This window comes from Plectropomus leopardus, chromosome 9, assembly GCF_008729295.1.
Source record: "Plectropomus leopardus isolate mb chromosome 9, YSFRI_Pleo_2.0, whole genome shotgun sequence".
Lineage (NCBI taxonomy): Eukaryota > Metazoa > Chordata > Actinopteri > Perciformes > Serranidae > Plectropomus > Plectropomus leopardus.
This window is the reverse complement of record NC_056471.1, coordinates 22955512-22972208: the sequence shown is the minus strand read 5'-3', so window position 1 is coordinate 22972208 and position 16697 is coordinate 22955512. Positions and strand designations below refer to the sequence as shown.

Below are 16697 nucleotides of genomic sequence, written 5' to 3'. Positions count from 1 at the left end.
AATGTTAAATAGCCTCAGACAAAAAGCTTAAAGGTTAGTTTTGTTTTTTATCCATAGTCAGTGTATTGCGTACAGTAGATGTCAGTCAGCACAGCCCAGTTTGGTGAAGCAGGCTGACATGGAAGTTAAATAATCTACGACTGTGGATGGGGTCAGCAGCAAAACAAAGTTTAGTCACCGTTAAAAAAAAAACACCAAAAATATTCAATATTAGTTTAAGTGTACGCTATATTGAGAGTATTTTCACTGCTTCACTTTAATATCAGATAGTGGTTTCTGGAAGGAAAATGAAGCCGTTACATCACTCTCCTTAAAGCCAGACAAAAGGACAGTGATTTAACATCTCTGAACAGAGCAGCTGCTGATCCACTGCTGCCTCTAGCAGTTATTTTGTTGGTGGTATTTTGTGACTGGTTCCAACACATTTTCATAGGTACAATTTCAAAACTATTTCATGGCTTTTTTAGGACCCATAATAAAATTTCTGAGACCGTTCACAATGTATAATACGAATGAAACCGCACAGTATACCATCAAATGTTAATAATCATATGAAAATGAATGTGAAACCTTTTCTGCATCTTTAATTAGGGTTATCTTTAGTTAGAGTTTAACTATTTTAACTATTATTACTATTAACTATTAACTAGGGCACAATGATATACTTAAAATATATCAGTCCTGCACTGGCTTCCATGGATGAGGTAAAACGAAAATGATTATACTATGAGCAGCTAAAATTTGTACTATACTATGAGTGTATTCTTAATGCATTTGATTTTTCACTTTTATCTGGATGTTTGTCTGAAAAATGTTGCTGTAACATAACAATGTGGGTATATACTTTTTAAGCCTTGGGATTGGACCTGGAAGATAATCTACAGGAGATTACTTTAACATTTCATTTTGATATCATAACAAAATTCCATTACTTTTCAAAAACGTTTGAAGACTTTTGCTAATTTTAAAACTTTTACAGGGCTAGAAATTAAGATTATGATGTTCTATGATTTTTCCAGGTTTTCCATGTTGGTGGGAACCCTGCTTAAGGGTTTTAAGACCGTGTTAATACCACCTAGAAGGAAATTTAATGCCAACTTCAAGGCCATACTGGCAAATGTCTAAAGGATATGCAAAATCGGTGTAGACTTTTAGCCCTAGAAATAATTATTTACCAAATATTTATAAAGTTTTTTGAGCCATGTCTATACTCTTGTAACACTGAGTTAAAAAAATATATTAATTTGTTGCATTAAGAGTCCAAACCCCTCTCATGGCCCCACAAAGTGTCTTTTGTTCATAACAAAAACTCCTACTTGAACTAAAGCAAGATAAGTAGGTAAAAATATAACAGAGGTACTGAGCAACATCACTGAGAGGAAAAGTAAAAAAAGGTGACCTTTGTACACAAAATGTATGACCTTGTTGTTGAATTTAAGACTTTTTAAGACCTTAAATTCAAGGCTTTTTAAGACTTTTAAGATTCTGCAGGTACCCTGTGCTTTGGTGTTTAAAAGGGTTAGTTTAGATTCACCAAAGTTGCACAATACTGAAAACGAACTGACAGGCGGTGGTAGAACAGCAGCTCCTGTGTTCAACAGCTAAAATGACTGTTTTTGTCAATGGAGTCTGGTGGCTTTGACCAAAGCAGAGACGGGGGAACTGAAGTCATTGACAACTTTCCCCTTGGGACGGGCTGTCTGCTGGAAAGGTAAAGAGGTAAAAATACTTTCAATATAGCGTCCACTTAAAGTGATATTCATTATTTTTTGTGGGGGGGGGCTTTCTTTAGGTGGTTAAAACACATTTTGTTGCTGTCCTGATCTATAGCAGTACATTGCTTAGCTTCAATGTTGGACTCCAGCCTGCTTCTCCAAACTGAGGGCGTGCCAGCTGACATCTACTTTAATAACATACATCTACTTAAGTAACATACCGTCTATGGAAAAGTACCCCATACGACCCCACTTAAAAAAATCTGAACTGTCCCTTTAAAAATGGGCAGCTTTCATACAAGACAGTGACATGTATGTAAATCAAAGAAAACCCCAGATTGAAACAGTTATTTTAATCTGAAGCAATAAATCTAACAGACTCATACGAACAAGGGCATGTCTAATCAATCATATTTTTCCTCACGTGTTGAGGCGATCCACTTCCACTCCCCGTCTTTTTCAGCAAGCTCCGCAGGGAGACATACAAAAAAATATAGTGTGTTTGTGGTATGACACCAGGGAAGATGGGCTCGGATGTCGTTGTGCTTTTAGTATACTTTCTAAGGGTTAACAAAAAAGCCTAAAAAGCAGTCGACTGTCAGATGAGATCGTTTAAAATGTTTGTGAAGTATGTACAAAAACGTACAAAGACAGAACAAAACTTAAATGCATATACTTGTACAACTGAAGTGTTTTAGCAGCTTGAATACACCCTATAACGAAAGAAGTGCTCTTTTTTTTGGCACAAACTCTGCTCTGTGTGTTCATGATCACAGCTTTATCAGATGGCCTTAATAACAATGTTAAAACTTTGCTGCAGGATCATATGTTTGACACAGATTTCCCTCCAATTTGTTAATTCCCTACAATGAATGTTAGTCCAATAGTCCCATATTTAACACTGACTGAAGAGACGAGCATCAGCTTAATTTTGTGATCCTTTTTCTCTCCAACGTGGGGTATATTTAGAGCGTTAAGTGTGTCAGCATTTGCTTGGGATACTGAGTGAACGGAAAAAAAAACAAAAAAGTGACTTGATAACAAAGAGCATATTGGTTCAAATTGTGGACAAAGAATCTAAGTTTGAAAATAAATATTTTTCCTCTCCTTTAAAAAAGAAAAGAAAAAAGAGCAAACGGATCATCTGTGTCTTCTTTGTCTGTCCACGGTCGCCCAACTCTCTCAGAGGCACTGAGAAATATGGACAATATTCTCTTTTCAATGGGCATGCAGTCCACAGGATCACAAGACCCCTGACAAAAATCCTGTGGAGCAGTATCCATTCACATGTCGGTCGCTGGGTTGAAGATGATAATGGTTAACATCCACCGTCTGGAGCAAAAGATTTAGAGACCGATCACCTCAGCCTGAATGGACCATCTGCATCTTTTCTTTTTTCTCTGTCACTCTTTCTTTCTCTAAGCCACGTAGTTGTACTGGTTGGAGTTCTCCTTGTCACGCTCCATATAGTCCCTGTCAATAAGAGACTCTATCCTCTTCTTCAAGTCAGCAGGCTGTAAGGGAGGAAGCAAAGGTTAACACACGAGGTACATGCCAACATTTCTGGTAACTTTACACTTTGAAGTGTGGGGTAATCACAGGGAAAAGCAGGTTCATGCAAGCCATGCCACCTCCCCGGGATAATTTACCCTCAGTACACGTCAGTTTAGATCTTATCCTAGTAGACTGGTCTAAAATAAACCTTATTTTAAAAGTAAAGTAGCTTGTTTAAAGGGATGGTGCTTTTATAAAATATCACCCAAAAGCAGGGCTGCAACAAACTATTGTTTTCATTGTCAATTTATCTGCTGATTATTTTCTCGATTAACTGAGTAGTTGTTTGGTCTATAAAATGTCAGAAAATGGTAAAAAATGTTGATCATTGATCAAGAAAACACCCTCAAATGTCGTGTTTTTGTCCACAACCCAAAGATACTCTGTTTACTGTCATTAATACGTAAACAAAACAGAAAATAATCCCATTTAAGATGCTGTAAAATTACTCAAACTTATTAACTATTTATCTGATTAGCTGGTGGCTTATTTAATATGTGACAAATAATTGCTTAATAAATGAGTACTTTCAGTTCTAACCAAAACAGCCTTATCAAGATTTTAGCAAATGGATTTAACTTGAACCACCCTCAGAAATGTACCATGGAAACAGCAGGATATTATCACAGCAGAAGCAAAAGATAATTCAGCTATCATTCAATATTTTCTTACTGCTGATGTTTTTTTGACTAATAAGTAATGAAAGAGGGTAGTTATACGCACATCATATATAGTATAGTATATGAGGCATTTGAGTATATGAGGAAATATGACCTGACGAAAATCCAAGCAGCATCAAAACATTGTCTGAAATTAACTTGTGTGGCATGAAGTAAGTGTGCAGGCGTTACTTTTCTCCTCATGACCCATAAGTAATACCACAGAAACTGAAAAAAACATTACTAGAGAAATGTCCCACAAAGAGCATATTGTGGTGACAATTCTTAGTAAAAAATAAATACATAGTAATCGTATATTGTAAAGAAGATAAATCTCTGTGTGTTTTTATATACACTTTTTTCAAACTCTCAAATATCAGTACTGACCCTAAAAAAATCATGTAACTTGGAAAATAATCCTAAATCTTTCTGCTGTAATTCATAAAGGATATAAATTAAATTGGTAGATAATGGAAATCCATCACTTTTGAAACCAAAACAGCTGATTTTAAATGAATAATAGCAAAATAACATCTGTGACCCCGCACAGGGATGAAGCTGACACAAAAAATAGAAAATTAAACACAAAAGATTTTGAGGAAAAAACAGTCACATGGGATTTTAAGACACTCATGACCCATATAAATCAAAGTAGTAATTTAAAAAAATTAAGAGATTCAGTGTTGTATTAATCACCTTGACGGGGAATTTGAGCTGGTTGTACACTTCAGACATCAAGAGGTTATGGCTCAGAGTCTTCCTCATCTTCATGATCCGCACGATGGCAGCATCAATCTGATACTGACGATCCTGAAAGACCCTTTCTGTGGTACTGGCTTGCTCCTCCACCTGAGAGAAAACAATGATTTAAAATAATTCAACAAATACCTTAAAGTGAGAAAACTACTGCAACATAATGTCGTACCGTTTCTTTCATCTGGATCTGGTTTATTTTGATCCTGAAGAGCTTGTGTTTGAAGTCGTCATTGCAAGAAAACTTGTCCCCGTCCTCCACGTCTTTGCTTTTTGGGATTTTGGTGAGGACGCGTGCTTTCCCACAAGCCAGCGACTGCAGAGTCCGACGCAGTTCACTGTCCTCTGTAAACCAACAGACACGCAAACAGCATTTTAGATCAGCGGTGCTGCATAATGCATACCTGACAACCCTCGTTCCTCCATCAAAGCGCTGCCAGTCAAACCCTGATGTGATCACACAGACCGATTCCTGTTGCCAGTTTGATCTCCTCCAGGGTGAACTCCTCTCCTTCGTTAAACATCAGTAGCACAAGTGTTTGGAAGAGTGACACCTGCAGCTCCTTCTTGCCCTTTTGTTTGAAAAATCAAAGAGGAAAAATTAGCACTAAGCTGTATTCGGTGAAAACAGACCTGAGCATTCTCTGATAGAAACCTACCTCTTTAAATTCAGCTTTTAAGACACAATGGCCCAGTGTTGATTGCCACTGCAGCTTCCTGCCGCTGTGTTTGCCCAGGTAGAAGGTCTTGAAGATCTCCTGCAGTCGCACCATCTGGACAAAGATAACGGAGGCGTTATTCAGGATATTTATTGCATAGCAGGTAATAAAAACAGCATGTTGCTGAAAATTTGTATATTTGCTCAGCACTAACCTCAGGAGGCAGGTGCACTTCCATTGGGACGTAGGTTGGCCAGTAACCCATCGTGAGGATATTCACTGTCAGCTCAATGTTGCCAGGAATGTTTTGGCACTGCATATACTGCAGAAACACAAATGACACACGTGTGATATCTTCCTGCATATATTTCATTCTTTGATTTAGGTTAGCGTTACAAAAAATTGGTGAATATTGGTGAAATATTGAAACCAATAACAGAACTTTGTTTAAAAAACGCCATTGGGAGCCAAGGTGGTGAGGGTACAGTGTTTCAGGCATCAGTGAGATGATGAAATATGATCCATGAAGCCCGCCTATATGATAAATCCATGAGTGTGAAGGCTTGTTGGATTTCAAAACAATGCACAGTGGTTTGTAATAAGAGGAGGAGGGATTTTACAGCTCTGAAAACTTCTCACAGTGACAATCACTTTGTCTTTTGTTGCAACAATCGCAGGCTAAAGTGTAGAAACAAGCTATTCCTATTATAAAGTAATCTACCAGGAAGATCTGAAACCACTGCCCGATTAATAAGTTTTGGCAAGTAACCTTAAAAGCACAGTATGTACTGCAATTTTGCCATTGTTTTTTTCTGTACAGTTTACTTCTGGGGACGTTCCAGCCACCAGATTTTGCTGCGGAGTGAGTGCTACTCTTTGCAGCTGCAAAATAATAGGCAGATAAGCCAAATTTTTTTGATAATGAAAATCCTAAACTGCAGCTCCTTATAACAAGTATTCGATATGATTGCAGTTGATTGCTAGATTGCTTTGCATTTGTTGTGGTAAATGCTGAGTCAGGTTCAACTGCTGTATAAATGGTGGGATAACTGAAATGAACGAGGAGCAGGCCCTTTTCATGCAGCACGAACGTCTGTCCGAAACTGCCCTTTATAAAACCTCACATAATAATAATAATCAAGTACAAAACTCACATGGTTACTCTCACAGATTTAACACACTGTTTTCTCACCTGTTTGAACTGTACCATGATGTCTTTTGAAAGCTCCATATCCTTGAACATCCCCTCCAGTTTGCTGGTGAACGCTGCTCCACATTCTGAGGAGACATCAATAGGTCACAAGTCAATGTGCATTCAGGGTCAAGATATCCCTTTCTGTGATGTATGTAACATTGTGTGTGTGTGTGTGTGTGTGTGTGTGTGTGTTAAGAAGGATTAAACTGACCATGTTTCAGCTTTGACAGCATCGATTTTTCAGCATCCACAGAGGCGCTTTTTCCAACCAACAACCTCTTTGCCAGATCCTTTTTGTAGAAGGCCTCGAAAACATCTTTTCCTACAACGACAACACATTATCATAACTAGAACAAGCACAGAGGAGGAAAAAGAATCCAAAAAAGGAACAAATGTGACAGCAAATATTACCATAGATGAATCTAAAGATAATCATGATCTTATCCAACATCTTCTCCAGCTCTTCGTCTGTAGCTTCTTTGTTTCCTGCCCTCAGCTTTGAATCCACGTGTTTTGCTGTAAACAAAAGTATATTTGTAGTGCATGTTTTTCATTAAGATTATATGCCGAATTACTGAAAGTGCAGAAGTAACTGACCTATGAGCTCTGCAGGTTTATTTGGCCGTTTGTTGATGAATGTTTCGAAAGCCTCCTTCATGGCGTTGACAAATTTCTCATTTTTCAAGAAGCAGATGTCAATGATGTGATCCACCTTGTCTTTGAAGTCCAGCAACTCTTGCACCATTGTTTTGTCTTTCTCTGGATTGATTACGATTGTGCTGCCAAAAGCCTAAATTTTCAAGACATCGGTTAGTAACAGAAAATGCAAAACACCTCTTATGAGCTCTGCACCTTCATGATGCATTATCTCCAGACTTTTATCACTGTCGATGCTGTCATACCTTTATGTACTCTATCCAGTGCTGCAGGAGGACCTGAACACCACCTCGGACTCGACTGAAGAGCTGATAGAGGAGAGACAGATCCTGAATTCTGTTTTCATCCAGCAGGTGCGTCAGCCCTGGAAGTTTCCAACAACAGAAATTCAGAGGACAGAACTAAAGACTCAGTCTGCAGTCAGGCAGGCATCACGTTTAGAAATCAAATACATCCGAGACATATGCTTACTGCTGTAATGTGACATGTATATGTTTATTTATATAAAGTATTCACAGTTGTGTACCTTTTTGCAGAGTAGCTGTGAGATGTTCACCCAGCAACTGCTTCTCCACAGTAGCAATGAGCGGTTTTCTGAGCACGGAGTAAAAAGCTCAAGTTACAAATGAATCTTTGCCAAATTGTAATCTGAATACTGAAGGCTAACACTCACTGTGTGCTCTGGTCTAGATATGTGATGACCCTGTCAGCCTCCTCCTCTAAGCGCTTGTTGACATGATGGAGATATTCTGGTACCTACAAAAAGAAGGAGAAAAGGCAGTTCTATTTAAATTAATACCACACTGTGATCGCTTAATATGAACTAATGTAAAGAAACTGTAGGTCTCAATGGCCTCTAACACCTAAAACAACATTTCATATGTGCCTTAAAGGCATACTGTGCAGAACTGTCAGTTACTGATTGTAAACACACTTGCCAGCGAAACTGATGCTAGAAAAGCCATCCCCAGATTCACTGTCATTCAGTGTTATTGCTGTATTGCAATATATGTAGAAGTGTCTCTGTTATTTAGCCCACTCCCATTGATATAATGGTGATAAATGGAGTAAACATTACTCCAAAACATCTTTGAAAAAAATTATGACAGTAGAATTTGTTGCCGGACTGTTCGCAGTTTTGGTGTATCTTTACAACGACACACATCATCACGTTTGAATTTAAGAATGTAGTGAGTAACAAGGCCAAGTATTATTTAAACTGACCATCCATGATTATGTGAATTGTGTTATTATAGTTAATAGTTTTATCAGGCAAGAGTAATTGATTTGTCTTGTTGAATAATATTCTACCTTTCTTAAATATAGTTTTGTTGAGTAAGAAAAAATGAATCTGAAAAAGAGATTTAAAAAATAATACTCAGCGAGCCTTACTTCCTTGACTAAACTTACATCAGGTACATTACTTCATGTGTTGATTTTGAGTTGACCAACTTAATCTTAATTGTGCGTACAGTACAGTCTGTTCATGAAGAGTTTTACTTTTAGAGAACCCGCAACCTACAACATCTTTAGAAAATAAATACATTTTTTACTTTCATATTTGCAAGCAAGTTGTTTTGGCAACCTGTATAAAAACATCAAACAATAAAGTGTGAATAGCAGTATCAAGTCTCAGCAAGTATAAAAAGCTGCTATACTCGTTATCTGAATCAAGGAAAAGCTTTTTCAAAAAAACCTTCACTCAAAACACACCATTCTGTCTGTACTGCGTTCTCATTGTCTGAAGCAGCTGATGTGTTTTTGTTCGTATATGATGGATGTCTTGGTTTGTGTGGTTTTGTTTGAATTTCTTGTTTTGGTTTTTGTTGTTTTGAACATTAACACAAAACGGCAAAAATGTGTGTTTCATTAAGAGGAAAAAATAAATACATTTCTGGTGTTGCATTCCCTGTTTTAGGTGCAGAAATATTACAATAGACACTGGACATATACAGATCATTTTATCTATCTTTCATCTTCATCTTATTCATTAAATAAGAAAAAAACACCAAAAAACAAACACAAATGGGCCCAGAGAACGAGGGTCACATAAATCACCTCTCTCTCCTGCATCAGCCTCTGTCCCTCTGCTGCGTACAGTCGATTAGTTTCCTCCAAAAAGCGTTGCTCAAAGGAGTCTTGATAAATCTGTCAGGGACAGAGAGAACACTGGTTTCATTAAAACCATTTGTCAACAGGAAAGCGACAACTCATCACACCCCTGTGCAGGTGATAACCACAAAACAACACAGCTGCAAGAGCCACAATTTTCCTTAAGCACAGAACAAAGATACAGGCCTTTAAATGCAGATCTACAGCAGCTGTAAGAATCATTATTAAAACAAGAATAGCACGGTGTGTTACCTGCAGGTCAGAGAGCATGCTCAGCAGGCTCCTCAGCAGACTGCGGTCTATCGCCTCTCCATTTCGCTCCCTCTCAATGAGCAGCAGGATCCCGTCGATGGTTTTACTCTGGACCTTCAGGTCACTGATGATGTAGAACCTGAACAGCTCCAGACCCATGTCCCTGCAGAGCACAGCAGCTGGTTCAGACACACACTTTCCACAGAAACCAGCCTCACACCGTTTTAGACCAGCTGTGATCACTCACCAGATTGACGGCAGCATTGAATTTTGTAAAACGTACGTGCGGTCCAAAAACAAAAAAATACTCCTAATCATGATCTGTGAAACAATGACAAACATTCAGTTAGAAATGAGCACTAATAATGATGTGATTATTTTTCAGCCATTTTCTTACTTGATTAAAATTAAGGGGTACCCCACTAATTTTACTACTGCAGATACGTTTTTTCAGAACTCATCAGCTACTGTCTGACAACGATAAAGCTTCTGGGGGCAATATTTCATGTTGGTGTAGCCAACAGATATCCAAGCAAAGGTTTCCTTTTCCATCATTTTGGCCATCGACTGACTAATCTTTATAAAACAGATATCTGCATATTATGACAAAGTAATTTAAAAAGAAGCCAATATAAAGCTAACTTATTGTGAGATAGTCGAGATTGCTTTTTGGCAAATGTGTTTTGCCTCTCTGCATGGACTGTTTACCTGCCAAAAACGTGATTAGTCAGTACTACTCTGAATACAAACGAAAACAAGAACTCTTCCCATTCCAAAATCTTGTCCCATCACCTACAGATTTCTGCATACTTATGCAGACACCTGTTTAAATGTGATTTAGAAATTGCTCCCCTAAGTCTATGTTTCACAAATTTGCACGGGATTTACTGACATTATTCCTCGGATAAGATGTCAAGGCTCTGTTTAGTAAATGAGCATCCCGCACTGGCAGCCTAACTGTTGGAAAAAGCTTTTAATTGCCATCACAGTCTCCATAATTCTCAACCAGGAAAGAGGCAGAACATAGGCACAAAGAAAACAAACGAAAAAAACTTGCAAAAATAAATAAAATAAAATAAAATAAAATACATATGACCCCAAATAACTCAAGATGCTAATTCCCAAAGGACTTCTATTATCACATGGCATCTGTGTTTGGTGAAATATGGTAGGTAATTTGAGGTCAAATTTTTACTTAACAAGTAACGGATATAACAGATCTGCACAGGATTAAGATCACAGACGACTTCCGCAATTATTACAAATGACCAGAGGTCCCCAGGTAATACAAGTCCAATGCCAATAGGGCTTTGTGAAAACAGAAGATTAACGTCTTCTGTGGCTCTGAGGGAGTTTTCTTTAATCTGAGAAAATAACCCTAATCTTCAATTGGATATGAGACATTATGATATATTTTAATATCTTCTTCAAGTTTCATGGAAGTGCAACACTAAATCAGCGGAATACCCCTTTAAACATGAAAATTAAATTAACAAATTGCATGGGAAGTAAGGTTATGTAAACAGACTTGACTTTATAAAACATACCATTTGTCTACAGTGATCTTGCCAGCACTTATCGATTTTCTTTAGGAAAAGCACACTGTCCAGGGCATCCGTATGATCAATGTTAAGGAAAAAGTTTCATTCGAGAGCTTTGCTATAAGACACAATCAACACTAAGCCATGCAGAATCAGTAACTGGTGACGTCCACTAATAGAAGTTAAGTGGACACTGAAAAGGATATTCTCTGAATTGATCAATTTGTGCCTTGATGTGGTCTTCACACACAGCTCTCAGCTGTTTGTAAAGCTTGGCAGATATCTTATGAGAGCACAGGTTCTCAACAGCCTGTGGGGACAAAAAAAAGGGTCATAAAAAGGAAAGTTTCTGTATGAACGAGCTTCCTGTCTGAGGTCAGCAGCTCTGTGTTGATACCTGATAGAGCTCCTCTAGATTGTACTTGATTGAAGTGCTGTTCTGTATGGCCTCCACCGCCTCCTTCAGCTTCTGCCAGGTCTCCTGCGTGTAGTTCTCAGGCAATTTGGGCTTTTCTGAGTGCAAAACAAAAACACAAACAGCTCTGATAACACTGTAAACTTAGCGGACCCTGAATGGCAAACAGTGGACAAAGTGCTGTGTCACCAGGGCTATATAAAACAAGCTTATTTGTTTCTATTTTAAGTATAGCCAGATTACAGTGACAAAAAAAAACAAATATGTGGTTATGGGATTGGGTTATTAAAGATGATATCATATGGGATTCTGGTTAGTGTGATATAAAGATATGACCAGGGCTCTTCAGTATATTCGGATCTTCTGTTAAAGCTCACACCTCTCCTGTATAAATCTCACAATGCAATAACTTTAGATATTCTATATGTATGCAAAAACATTGGCAGGTATTTTATGCACCTTTTAAATTGTACAAACTGCCCTAACACCAAGTTCTTATACTATTGTCAGAGATTTGAAAGTTTAACTGTGATGCTTTTCTATGCTTTTATCACTTTTTTAATTATTTGCAACAGCTCTGTTTGTTACTTGATTGCTGGTTGTTTGGCTTTGTGCTTTGTTGTTGCTGATTGTCTGACTGTGAATGTTTCTTGCAGGGGAGGGGAAATAATCTTTACAGCATAGTATCGCGATATTTTGCAATATGGCAATATTGTATCAATACATGGACATGGATACAAACCAAATTTTGGTAGCCTGGCAGAATCATAAAATCTGTTGCTTTATCAGTCCATTGGCAAAACTTTACTCCAGAAAAAAATGATTTCTGGCTGAAAACTTCATCCACTCAATGAAAGAGATGTTGACAAAGTTTTCCTTTTGAGGATTTAAATAACAGTTAAAAAAAGAAATATATCATATATGTAAATATATATAAATAAATTGCAATATACCACAATATATGTTATCTCAAAACTCATAATATCAAATCTCCACAATACTGTGTAATGATGTCAGTATTGTGATAGTACTGTATCACAGGGCCTCTGGTGATTCCCACCTCCAGTTCCATGCTTCGAAAAACAGATTAAAAAGGTAATTATGGCTGAAACCATAATCATACTATTACATATCATATTACAACATTTTAGCAATTTTGCAATACTGTTAAATTTAAGTAAAAAATAATCAGACTGATATTGAGAGTTATTACCTGAGATCTACTGTAATGACTTTGAGCAGGCAGGCCCAATTCTTCATATGTGCTTAACAACTTTAATAACTGATTTAGTTAGTTTTTAATTACTGCTCGCTCAGAATCATAAATTCAGACAGAAATTTGAGAAAAGATAACATCACCAGATCAAATGATCCCAATATGATGGTGCTGCAAATGACCATAATTTTCAATACTGATAAATCTATAGTGTTTTCACAATTAATTGTTTACTTTTAGTTCAAAGTGAAGCCTTAAAATTTTTCTATTGTACATCTACAGTCCAAAACCCAATGACTCTTATTTTACTCTCTTTTATTTTACCATCCTTAATGATTAGATAATATTTTTGACATAGTTGTTGTTCTTTCTCTATACTGTTTAACAAATGTTAAAATGTGCTTTGGCAATATTGTTTGATTATGGTCATGCCAATAAAACCTACTTGAAATGAACTGATAAAGAAAATGAGCAAATTCTCACTTTTAATAAGCAAGAACTTGCGAATGCTTGACAATTTTACTGAAACTATTAATTATTCATCACAATATTGGCTGGTTGATGTTGCTTTGACTGACAAATTGTTGCAAATCTTCAATATGACTTAACAAAAACTAGATATACAGTAACATTTAATTATCACCAAGACAGTCTTTTTTAGCAATTCCTAAGGGGATATTAAGAACTTATTTGACTTGTTTTAGTCATGTTAAATTAGCTATAAGGGCCTCTTCTTGACAAACTGATAATTTTCCAACATATTTCTGCCTGAATTAAACTAACATTCATCCCCAAGTTGACACATCAGTGTTACACTGTACTAATGAAATGTATAATTTTGTCATGTTTGACAACATTAACAGCACTTTTGAGACATATTTAGGTTGCATTAATGTCAATATGTTGGTGGGAGCATCCACAGTCCATTGACTCTGTTAACTTTATAGTATATTAGTACTTAATGCAGATTTTAGGACCAAGAAAAGGGTCTCAGAGACTCTAATAATCACAGTGCCTGGTGTTTAGTGTTGTTGCTGGTGGACTTGTTAGCAGTGTAAGTTGTGTGTTGCTGTGAGAGGATTTTTTGGAACTTGAACCACCAAAGCTCTTCAAATATGACTTTACAAACAGATAAACAGTAACATTCAACTATCACCAAGATGTGGTCTTTTTTAAGCTATTCCTAATGGGATTTTTAGAACTTATCTGACTGTATTAGTCATGTTAAATTAGCTATGAGGGCCTATCTCCCCAAATTGACACATCATAATTACAATATATTAGTCAATGAAATGTATAATGTTGTCAAGTTTGACTGTATTAATAGCATTTCTGACACATATTTAGTTCTTATTAATGTCAATATGTTGGTAGGAGCACCCATGATCCACTGACTCTGCTAACTTCATAGTATATTAGTACTTAATGCAGATTTTAGGACCAAGAAAAGGGTCTCAGAGACTCTAATAATCACAGTGCCTGGTGTTTAGTGTTGTTGCTGCTGGACTTGTTAGCAGTGTAAGTTGTGTGTTGCTGTGAGTGGATGTTTTGGAGCTTGAACCACATCATCCACCAGTGTTATCTGCTACCTTTGAAGTTCTTGATGACTAGTTTCTTGGCAGCACCGGGTTTACTGTTGGAAAAGGTGCCGGAGCCTGCGGTTTTCGTCAGTCCGTTTGCATGATGTCCCACGCCACCGGGCAGGAACACGGCTTTGCTTTTGTTATTAGAGCACGAAGCAGCAGCAGCCTCCTCAGCCATTTTCACATCCAGTCCAATGAAATCCACTGAATCCTCAAACCTCAACTTCTTCTGGATGTGCAGCGGAGTGGGAGAGCAGGAGGAGGAGGAGGAGGAAGAGGAGGAATTCAGGGTCTTGGGAGGTGAAGAGGAGATCGTGTCAGTAGTGTCTTCCCTCTCGGAGCCGTTTATTTTCCTCTTCTTCGGAGATGTGATGTTGCCGCTGTCGGTTTTGACATCAGTAGCCGCTGGTCTAGCCTCCTGGGTTGGCGGTGGTGGGGGATTAGGGGAAGATAAACCTGTTGGAAACATGAAAAAACGGGAATACTAATTCTTAACAGTCAGTCTGATCCGAAACTTCCAGTCCTGCCGGCGGGGGTGAGCTCAGTGTCCGCGGGATGTTAGCTATCTTCACACGGCGACGTTTGACCCAAGTCCTTTCTCCAGTACAAAACAGACAATAAATTGTAAAACTACACAGCTCCACTTGGACCTAGCCTTGTCTCTTTCTTGTTATTGCTGGCAGAAGAAGAAAGATGGTTGGCTATTGCTTCCTCTTTTCGCCTCTCGTGTCTAACCGCGTTGTCCAGACGTTCACGGAGAGCAGTTAAACTGAAGCGGCCGGTAACGTTTGTTGTTTACGGGAGAAATGTAGCTTAGGCCGAAAACAGGCTCTCGTAATACTAAAATATCCGTTCGTAAACAAGGAGAAAAATTCCGCTCATAAAAAGCTAGTCCGTGACCCCACCGGAAGTACTTTGTACAAAAGTACTTTTTGCACAAGCGTGTTTTTTTTTTTATACAGACTACAGTGTTTTATCGGCTCCGGACACAAGATGGCGCCATGACAACACCGACTGATGTCATCATTGTCCACAGACATGAATGAGTGAGTCTGTCACTGTTATACATCCGAGATTCAAGAGACAGTTTTGGCAGAACCTGCATACTTGGTCAAGTTCTACAATAGAGAACATCACACCTTTTGATATGAATCAAATCCTAATATACAAAAATGACACCGCTGAAGAAATATCTGACACGATCAATATTATCATGATTATGGGAAAATATCATATACATACATGTAAATGGAAAAATCAAAGACCTTCACTAATATCTTTTAAAAATGAACTAAAAACCTTATTTTCCTCTCTAGTACTTTTAGCCTAAAAAAAATGGACCAATACAAGAACTTTGCAACAACCTGTCACAACTTTTAATGCCTTAACTGACTGTAATGGATATGTCTTCATGTGTTAAAGTGTCCTTAAGCAGCACTTTTATGTGTTTGAACTGTGAATGAAATGGGAAGAAGGACTGTCTCGTGGCAAAAGATGGCCTGCCTGCATTATTTAGTTATTTATTTTATTATCTATTTTATGTTATTTTCTAATATGTCATGGTTAATATATATAATTTTATTTGCCTTGCACTTGTTTATGTTTCTGTAAGAAGTCATAGCGAAGATTCTTACTGGAATTTGTAATTATTGTCAAGTTCAATAAAGTTGTGAAAAAAAATACATCCAAGATTCAAGATTCAATCAAGATTCAAAGTGTTTATTGTCATATGCACAGTATGGAAACATGCTTCCCTGTACAATGAAATTCTTACTTTGCTGTCCACAGAATGCCTGACGTGTAGAAAATATAAAAGAAATATGAAATAGAAATTTAGAAATTTACAATAGAAAGTAGAAAGAACAGTGCAAATAAAACAGTACAGTGCAAATTCGAACAGTGCAATTGTGCATGTGCAAACGGAATAATAAACTCCAAGTAAACTCTAAATAGTAAAATCCATGGTTACTAGATATGAATGGTGTACATAGACCTACTGTATGTTCTGTTAAAAGTTGTAATAACAGATTCACTGAAGACTCAAGAGCATTTTTTTCTCCATCATCAAAATGTTTTTGGCGAATTTTGCGTTTTTATTTATTTTTCTTATTTTGTATTCCCTTTGTTAGCCACTACATCTAGATCTAGCCTACTTTTTATATTTTTTTTTTTTTTTTTTTTTTTTTTTTTTTTTTTTTTTTTGCTTTTTTTCAAACTTATGTCTATTTCTGTGGTTTCTTCCACTTTATCTATCTGTGTATCTATCTATCTACAATTCTACAATTTCATTTAGCAGACGCTTTTATCCAAAGCGACGTACAACACAAGCAAGAATTTAGACTTAAGGAAAAAAAACCCTTAGTAAGTGCAAAAAGTGCTTCAGGTG

The 16697-nt window shown here is 37.2% G+C and overlaps 1 protein-coding gene across 1 annotated transcript; it reads right to left on the bottom strand.

Moving 5' to 3' along the window:
* Positions 1–2053: 2053 nt before the first annotated feature.
* cul4b (cullin 4B) lies at positions 2054–15214 on the bottom strand. Its single transcript, XM_042493296.1, has 20 exons — positions 14318–15214; positions 11495–11610; positions 11304–11407; positions 11104–11173; positions 9804–9877; positions 9557–9719; positions 9251–9340; positions 7866–7948; positions 7719–7786; positions 7438–7556; positions 7133–7325; positions 6947–7051; positions 6747–6857; positions 6533–6618; positions 5555–5662; positions 5341–5454; positions 5148–5253; positions 4854–5026; positions 4625–4777; positions 2054–3229 (listed from the first exon to the last, which is right to left on the bottom strand). Exons 1-20 carry the CDS (start codon positions 14778–14780, stop codon positions 3134–3136), a joined length of 2595 nt encoding a protein of 864 aa, XP_042349230.1. The 5' UTR covers positions 14781–15214; the 3' UTR covers positions 2054–3133.
* Between the last annotated feature and the right edge of the window lie 1483 nt (positions 15215–16697).